We start from the raw sequence: 10179 nt of genomic DNA, 5'->3' as shown, positions 1-10179 counted from the left end.
GCTTCCGTCTGGCCACTCTACCATAAAGGCCTGATTAGTGGAGTGCTGCAGAGATGGTTGTCCTTCTGGAAGGTTCTCCCATCTCCACAGAGGAACTCTGGAGCTCTGTCAGAGTGACCATCGGGTTCTTGGTCACCTTCCTGACCAAGGCCCTACTCCCCCGATTGCTCAGTTTGGCCGGGTGGCCAATTCTAGGAAGAGTCTTGGTGGTTCCAAACTTCTTCCATTTAAGAATGATGGAGGCCACTGTGTTATTGGGGACCTTCAATGCTGCAGAAATGTTTTGGTACCCTTCCCCAGATCTGAGCCTCTACAAAATCCTCTCTCTGAGCTCTACGGACAATTCCTTCGACCTCATGGCTTGGTTTTTGCTCTGACATGCACTGTCAACTGTGGGACCTTATATAGACAGGTGTGTGCCTTTCCAAATCATGTCCAATCAATTGAATTTACCACAGGTGGACTCCAATCAAGTTGTAGAAACATCTCAAGGATGATCAATGGACACAGGATGCACCTGAGCTCAATTTCAAGTCTCATAGCAAAGAGTCTGAATACTTATGTAAATAAGGCATTTCTGAATTTTATATTTTGATTTGCAATAAAATCCCCAAAACAGATTTTGCTTTGTTATTATGGGTATTGTGTGTAGATTGCTGAGGATTTTTTTTAAATGTTTAATCAATTTTAGAATAAGGCGGTAACGTAACAAAATGTGGAAAAAGTCAAGGTGTCTGAATATATTCCAGTGGCCCTGTATCTACCCATCTTTCTATCTACAGCGCCTTCAGAAAGTATTCATATTGACTTATTCCACATGTTGTTATGTTACAGCCTGAATTCAAAATGGATTAAATATTCTTTTTTTCTCACTCATCTACACAGAATACCCCATAATGAAAAAGTGAAAACATGTTTTTATACATTTTATTTTAAAGTAGGTTTCCAACTTTTGACTGGTACTGTAAGTATTCACACCTCTTTGCTATGACACTCCAAATTGAGCTCAGGTGCATCCAATTTCCTTTCGCCATCCTTGAGACTTGATTGGGGTCCACCTGTGGCCAATTCCATTGTATGCACATGATTTAGAAAGAAACACACCTGTCTATATAAGGTCCCACAGTTGACAGTGCATGTCAGAGCAGAAACTATACCATAAAGTCCAAGGAACTGTCTGTAGATCTCAGATATAGAATTATGATGAGGCATATATCTGGCGAAGGGTATAAAACTATTTTGTGTGTGTTTCTAAGATCACAGTGGTCTCCATTATTGGGAAAATGAAAAAATATGGAACTACCCAGACTGCCTAGAGCTGGCCGTGCGACCAAACTGAGCAAGAAGGACTCTGACAGAACTACAGAGTTCCTTGGCTGAGATGGTAGAACCTGCCAGAAGGACACAGTCTCTATAGCACTTCACCAATATGGGCTTTACGGGAGAGTGGCCAGATGGAAGGCACTCGTGAGAAAAAGGCACATGACAGCACACCAGCAGTTTGCAAAAAGGCATTTGAAAATATTCTGTGGCCTGATGAGACAAACATTTAACTCTTTGGCCTGATTGCAAAGTGCTATGTCTGGAGAAAACCAGGCACAGCTCATCACCCGTCTAACACCATCCCTACCATGAAGCATGGTGGTGGCAGCATCATGCTATGGGGATCCTTTTCAGTGCCAGGGACTGGGAGACTGGTAAGGATAGAGGGAACAATGAATGGAGCCAAATACAGGCAAATCCTTGATGAGAACCTGCTTCAGAGTGCAAACAACCTTAAACTGGGGCAAAGCAATGCTGGAATGGCTTCAGAACAGCCAAAGCCCAGACTTGAATCCCATTGAAAATACGTGGAAAGACTTGAAGATTGCTGTTCACCGCCACTCCCCATCTAATTTTAACAGAGCTTGAGAAAATATGCAAGGAAGAATGGGAGAAAATCCTCAAATCCAGATGTCCAAAGCGGATACAGACATACCCAAGACGACTCAAAGCTGTAATCGCTGCCAAAGGTGCTTCTACAAAGTATTGATCCAGGGGCGTGAACACTTATGTAAATTAGATATTTAGTTTTCAATAAATTTGCAAACATTTCTAAAAACCTGTTTCACCTGTCATTATGAGGTAGTTATGCAGATGGGAGAAGAACAAAAAATATTGAATACATTTTGAATTCAGGCTGTAAAAAGTCAAGGGGGTAGAAAGGCCTCAGCATGCTTCAGTTCGGCTGGCACCTAGCCAAACTCGGCTAGATGAACCGAACGAGTGTGTTCGCATTCTCCCTTAAAAGAGCTTCACTTGAAAAACAAGAAAAAAACTGGAAATATACTGTTTGTCCACTTTGAGACGCCATAGCTAGACGCCACTTCCTCAAAATAGATATTAGGTGCGTAATTTTACATTTACTAAGATTTTTGGTGCAGTATTTCTCAATGAAAAAATGTGCATGAAAACGAGTCGTCTCTCGTTGAATGACAACAAAGACTTTATTGAAGAATCCCTACTGTTGACCAACCACCAACGAAGGGGCGTAGACTCTGGCTACCGACTTCGGCTTGCCTCCAGAAAATGTTTTGTGTGCCCGAACAGCCCAAAAAAAAGTCCAAAAACTTCACAAAATGGCATCATAATAACATGCAAACTCTTCTGAACTGTTTTGGCTACGAAGAATCCGGATGCCATAAGTCAGCTGCAAACACTAGGGTGTCTGTTTTAGTGGGAACAGAGAGAGAGGCAGCCTACTCCACATTAGACGTGCCAATAGAAGGCACCTGTGAGGGTGTGGATGCCCACGCTAGTCCAAACCATACTCCTACTACCACAGCACCACAGGCATGAAGAGACAACTGTTGGTGCGTCCTAATGGCACTCTATTTCCTATTTAGTGCACTACTCTTGACCAGGACCCACAGGGCTCTAGTATAAAGTAGTGTACTATATAGGGAAAAGAGAACCATTTGGGACACAGTCAGTTACACAACACTATTTATCCAAAACAACACAGATAGAATTAAGATATATAGGCAGAATATTCTAGAATATTACCTGATCTTTTGGCGAAGAAACCGTCAAACACCACAAAGTTATTGACCTAGAAAGAGAGAGGGAGGACGGGGGTCAGGAAGAGAGAGAGAGAGAAAGAAGGGGACAGGGTCAGGAAGAGAGAGAGAGAGAGAGAGAGAGAAAGAGTGATGACACTAAGGAAGATAAATAAATCACCAGGTAGATGATAGATACATGACATCCAGGTAATGTACACTGCTCAAAAAAATAAAGGGAACACTTAAACAACACAATGTAACTCCAAGTCAATCACACTTCTGTGAAATCAAACTGTCCACTTAGGAAGCAACACTGATTGACAATAAATTTCACATGCTGTTGTGCAAATGGAATAGACAACAGGTGGAAATTATAGGCAATTAGCAAGACACCCCCAATAAAGGAGTGGTTCTGCAGGTGGGGACCACAGACCACTTCTCAGTTTCTATGCTTCCTGGCTGATGTTTTGCTCACTTTTGAATGCTGGCGGTGCTTTCACTCTAGTGGTAGCATGAGACGGAGTCTACAACCCACACAAGTGGCTCAGGTAGTGCAGCTCATCCAGGATGGCACATCAACGCGAGCTGTGGCAAGAAGGTTTGCTGTGTCTGTCAGCGTAGTGTCCAGGGCATGGAGGCGCTACCAGGAGACAGGCCAGTACATCAGGAGACGTGGAGGAGGCCGTAGGAGGGCAACAACCCAGCAGCAGGACCGCTACCTCCGCCTTTGTGCAAGGAGGAGCAGGAGAAGCACTGCCAGAGCCCTGCAAAATGACCTCCAGCAGGCCACAAATGTGCATGTGTCTGCTCAAACGGTCAGAAACAGACTCCATGAGGGTGGTATGAGGGCCCGACGTCCACAGGTGGGGGTTGTGCTTACAGCCCAACACCGTGCAGGATGTTTGGCATTTGCCAGAGAACACCAAGATTGGCAAATTCGCCACTGGCGCCCTGTGCTCTTCACAGATGAAAGCAGGTTCACACTGAGCACATGTGACAGACGTGACAGAGTCTGGAGACGCCGTGGAGAACGTTCTGCTGCCTGCAATATCCTCCAGCATGACCGGTTTGGCGGTGGGTCAGTCATGGTGTGGGGTGGCATTTCTTTGGGGGCCCGCACAGCCCTCCATGTGCTCGCCAGAGGTAGCCTGACTGCCATTAGGTACCGAGATGAGATCCTCAGCCCCCTTGTGAGACCATATGCTGGTGCGGTTGGCCCTGGGTTCCTCCTAATGCAAGACAATGCTAGACCTCATGTGGCTGGAGTGTGTCAGCAGTTCCTGCAAGAGGAAGGCATTGATGCTATGGACTGGCCCGCCCGTTCCCCAGACCTGAATCCAATTGAGCACATCTGGGACATCATGTCTCGCTCCATCCACCAATGCCACGTTGCACCACAGACTGTCCAGTAGTTGGTGAATGCTTTAGTCCAGGTCTGGGAGGAGATCCCTCAGGAGACCATCCGCCACCTCATCAGGAGCATGCCCAGGCATTGTAGGGAGGTCATACAGGCACGTGGAGGCCACACACACTACTGAGCCTCATTTTGACTTGTTTTAAGGACATTACATCAAAGTTGGATCAGCCTGTAGTGTGGTTTTCCACTTAAATTTTTAGTGTGACTCCAAATCCAGACCTCCATGGGTTGATAAACTGGATTTCCATTGATTATTTTTGTGTGATTTTGTTGGCAGCACATTCAACTATGTAAAGAAAAAAGTATTTAATAAGATTATTTCTTTCATTCAGATCTAGGATGTGTTGTTTAAGTGTTCCCTTTATTTTTTTGAGCAGTATATTTAGTCTGTTTAACAGAATCATTAACCATAGGGCCAGCATGATGAGCAAGGCTTTGGAGGTTATTAACAGAATCGTTAACCATAGGGCCAGCATGATGAGCAAGGCTTTGGAGGTTATTAACAGAATCATAAACCATAGGGCCAGCATGATGAGTAAGGCTTTGGAGGTTATTAACAGAATCATAAACCATAGGGCCAGCATGATGAGTAAGGCTTTGGAGGTTATTAACAGAATCATAAACCATAGGGCCAGCATGATGAGTAAGGCTTTGGAGGTTATCTCAGTCTGGAGGACACACTGTGGTGTAATCACAAACAGGAAGTGACTCATCGTGTGCATCCCAAATGGCACCCTATTCTCTTTATAGTGCACTACTTCGGACCAGAGCCCTATAGGTAACGTAGTGCACTACTTCGGACCAGAGCCCTATAGGTAATGTAGTGCACTACTTCTGACCAGGGCCATATGGGTAATGTAGTGCACTACTTCTGACCAGGGCCCTATGGGTAACGTAGTGCACTACTTCTGACCAGGGCCCTATGGGTAACGTAGTGCACTACTTCTGACCAGGGCCCCTAGGGACACACTCATAGACCCCAACACGCTGTTGTCTATCCTCACCTTTCCATAACAACACCCTCATAACAACTCCACCCTCATAACAACACCACCCTCATAACAACACCACCCTTAGCAACACCCTCATAACAACACCCTCATAACAACTCCACCCTCATAACAACACCACCCTCATAACAACACCACCCTTAGCAACACCCTCATAACAACACCACCCTCATAACAACACCACCCTTAGCAACACCCTCATAACAACACCACTCTCATAACAACACCACCCTCATAACAACACCACCCTCATAACAACACCACCCTCATAACAACACCACCCTCATAACAACACCACCCTCATAACAACACCACCCTCATAACAACACCACCCTCATAACAACACCACCCTTAGCAACACCCTCATAACAACACCACCCTCATAACAACACCACCCTTAGCAACACCCTCATAACAACACCACCCTCATAACAACACCACCCTCATAACAACACCACCCTTAGCAACACCCTCATAACAACACCACCCTCATAACAACTCCACCCTCATAACAACACCACCCTCATAACAACACCACCCTCATAACAACACCACCCTCATAACAACACCACCCTCATAACAACACCACCCTTAGCAACACCCTCATAACAACACCACCCTCATAACAACACCACCCTTAGCAACACCCTCATAACAACACCACCCTCATAACAACACCACCCTCATAACAACAACACCCTCATAACAACACCACCCTTAGCAACACCCTCATAACAACACCACCCTCATAACAACACCACCCTCATAACAACACCACCCTCATAACAACAACACCCTCATAACAACACCACCCTCATAACAACACCACCCTCATAACAACACCACCCTCATAACAACACCACCCTCATAACAACAACACCCTCATAACAACAACACCCTCATAACAACAACACCCTCATAACAACACCACCCTCATAACAACACCACCCTCATAACAACACCACCCTCATAACAACACCACCCTCATAACAACACCACCCTTAGCAACACCCTCATAACAACACCACCCTCATAACAACACCACCCTCATAACAACAACACCCTCATAACAACACCACCCTTAGCAACACCCTCATAACAACACCACCCTCATAACAACACCACCCTCATAACAACACCACCCTCATAACAACACCACCCTCATAACAACAACACCCTCATAACAACAACACCCTCATAACAACAACACCCTCATAACAACACCACCCTCATAACAACACCACCCTCATAACAACACCACCCTCATAACAACAACACCCTCATAACAACAACACCCTCATAACAACACCACCCTCATAACAACACCACCCTCATAACAACAACACCCTCATAACAACACCACCCTCATAACAACACCACCCTCATAACAACACCACCCTTAGCAACACCCTCATAACAACACCACCCTCATAACAACTCCACCCTCATAACAACACCACCCTCATAACAACACCACCCTCATAACAACACCACCCTCATAACAACACCACCCTCATAACAACACCACCCTCATAACAACACCACCCTTAGCAACACCCTCATAACAACACCACCCTCATAACAACACCACTCTCATAACAACACCACCCTCATAACAACACCACCCTCATAACAACACCACCCTCATAACAACACCACCCTCATAACAACACCACCCTTAGCAACACCCTCATAACAACACCACCCTCATAACAACACCACTCTCATAACAACAACACCCTCATAACAACACCACCCTCATAACAACACCACCCTCATAACAACACCACCCTTAGCAACACCCTCATAACAACACCACCCTCATAACAACACCACCCTCATAACAACACCACCCTCATAACAACACCACCCTCATAACAACACCACCCTTAGCAACACCCTCATAACAACACCACCCTCATAACAACACCACCCTCATAACAACACCACCCTTAGCAACACCCTCATAACAACACCACCCTCATAACAACACCACCCTCATAACAACACCACCCTCATAACAACAACACCCTTAGCAACACCCTCATAACAACACCACCCTCATAACAACACCACCCTCATAACAACAACACCCTCATAACAACAACACCCTCATAACAACAACACCCTCATAACAACACCACCCTCATAACAACACCACCCTCATAACAACACCACCCTCATAACAACACCACCCTCATAACAACACCACCCTCATAACAACACCACCCTTAGCAACACCCTCATAACAACACCACCCTCATAACAACACCACCCTTAGCAACACCCTCATAGCAACAACACCCTCATAACAACACCCTCATAACAACACCACCCTCATAACAACACCACCCTCATAACAACACCACCCTCATAACAACACCACCCTCATAACAACACCACCCTTAGCAACACCCTCATAACAACACCACCCTCATAACAACACCACTCTCATAACAACAACACCCTCATAACAACAACACCCTCATAACAACACCACCCTCATAACAACACCACCCTCATAACAACACCACCCTCATAACAACACCACCCTCATAACAACACCACCCTCATAACAACACCACCCTCATAACAACACCACCCTCATAACAACACCACCCTTAGCAACACCCTCATAACAACACCACCCTCATAACAACACCACCCTTAGCAACACCCTCATAACAACACCACCCTCATAACAACACCACCCTCATAACAACACCACTCTCATAACAACACCACCCTCATAACAACACCACCCTCATAACAACACCACCCTCATAACAACACCACCCTCATAACAACACCACCTCATAACAACACCACCCTCATAACAACACCACCCTCATAACAACACCACCCTCATAACAACACCACCCTCATAGCAACACCACCCTCATAACAACAACACCCTTAGCAACAAAACAATATATTTTTTAACAACCGGAGGGAGTATTTGGATCTCAAGTGAAATATTGTCTCATCAGATAAAACATGAAAACATGAGGCTAAAACTTGAACTTTTATAATTATAAGAAATTATACATTTTTATAAACGGGTTTAAATGTGTTCAACTGATTTATTGATTGAATACTCCTAAAATATTGTTGGTACTGTATAATTCCATCTCTGCTTACAAAAAGTTTTCTTCTTTATTAAACAGGACTATTTCATTTATCTACATTGCTTTCGTCGTCTGGAGGTGACAAGTCACATGACTGATAATGGCTGACTATGTCAGTGTAATGGCTGACTGTATCTCAGTTTGATATGCCCAGGGGACTCATGGAAATCTACATCTACTTTTATCTAATAGTACCGTCCTGCCTGCGTCATATCAATATCAAATCATATCTTAACTGCACCAGTCATGCTTTCTATATTTAGCCCATAACCCCTTCACCTCCTGTCTTATCTCAGTCTGAAACAGTTTGTTTATGATATTTTCAGAGCTATTTCCATTATATTAGGCTGTTGGTGTCAGGCCTGTATAATCATTTACCAGAGTGACGATATGGTGTTGGGGAGGAGAGACCGCCCTGAAATCATACCTGAGGTACACTGTTTTTCAGACAGTAATGCTTCTCCAGGAAAGAGAGGAACTTAGGGGAGGGCCTGTCGTAAGCCATCAGCACTGGCTCCACCTTTTTGTGCTGAACATGGGGGGGAGAAAAAAAAAACGGAGCAATTAAAGCACGTCTCAACGAGCAAACAGACATTTGGGAAAACACCCTGTTGACAACACTCTGTAATCTCTAGCAATATCACTTCTAGTGCAGCGACTCTGCCTCCACCACATTCCAGTCTGTGCGCTCTAGTTTTCATAGCCTGGGGTGTATTCATTACACTAATTCTATTGCAAAAAAAATGTAATCTGTTGAAAAAAAAATATGTTTTTCAACAGAGATCGTTTACTCCCAAACGCTCTTCAACACGACATAAAAGCTGTTGAGTTCTTAAATGGAAGTTGTAGTTTAATTTTAATTGTATGGTTTCCACGTGTTGCCATTCCAATCTGAATAGTTTACGAAGTACTCGGCACAAGTTGCACATCTATAAATGATAGATTCTTCCGTTCGCTAAAGTGGAGCGAAGTCTGTGGGGTTCCTTCCAACTTCTTCCAGACCCTTATTTTTTTTTTTAAGAGAGACACGACTGAACTACAACTTCCGTTCAAGAACAAAACGGAACTCAACAGAGTTTAGATTAAACGGTTTCTGTTGCAAAATGTTTTGCAACAGAATCGGCGTAATGAATACACCCCGGGTCAAACAAGACTGAGTGCTCCGCTCAACAATCATGAGAGCAGGGGTGTATTCATTAGCGCGAACTGTAGCAAAAAGCTTTGTAACAAAAAAACTTCTAACGAAAACAAGTTTCTTATCGGACAAATTCAGGTAGGTCCCTTCCCGTTTGCTTCCTAGTGAATATACCCCAGTATTCAGTCAGGTGTAATCATTCAGTGTTCATTCCTTCTGTCCTGGGTTGGAGTCAATTCCAATTGAAGCATCTCAATTCAGGAAGTGATTTGAATTTACAATGGACAAATTTAAAACATTTAAAAATAAATATCTCCTTCACAGTTTATTGAGAAATCATTACTGACAAATGCAATTTTTCAATTATATTTCAGTTTACGCCAATTCGAACTGACCCCATGACAGGTAAACCCCAACCCTGCATCGGTGCAGGTAAACCCCAACCCTG

The 10179-nt window shown here is 44.3% G+C and overlaps 1 protein-coding gene across 10 annotated transcripts in view; it reads right to left on the bottom strand.

The window, feature by feature from the left end:
* Positions 1-10179, bottom strand: part of LOC106594333 (alpha-tubulin N-acetyltransferase 1) — a 68623-nt gene that overhangs the window by 14399 nt on the left and 44045 nt on the right. For 8 of the 10 annotated variants that reach the window (XM_045695046.1, XM_045695049.1, XM_045695044.1 and 5 more), the window contains exons 6-7: positions 9024-9125; positions 3046-3091 (exon numbers count right to left, since the gene is read on the bottom strand). In XM_045695046.1, coding sequence (XP_045551002.1) covers positions 3046-3091; positions 9024-9125 — 148 coding nt within the window. The remainder of the gene's footprint in view (positions 1-3045; positions 3092-9023; positions 9126-10179) is intronic. The other 2 variants (XM_045695048.1, XM_045695045.1) reach the window with 1 other exon arrangement.

The sequence above is a fragment of the Salmo salar genome, chromosome ssa14 (assembly GCF_905237065.1).
Source record: "Salmo salar chromosome ssa14, Ssal_v3.1, whole genome shotgun sequence".
Lineage (NCBI taxonomy): Eukaryota > Metazoa > Chordata > Actinopteri > Salmoniformes > Salmonidae > Salmo > Salmo salar.
The sequence above is the reverse complement of the archived record's forward strand: the minus strand, read 5'-3'. Positions and strand labels throughout refer to the sequence as shown.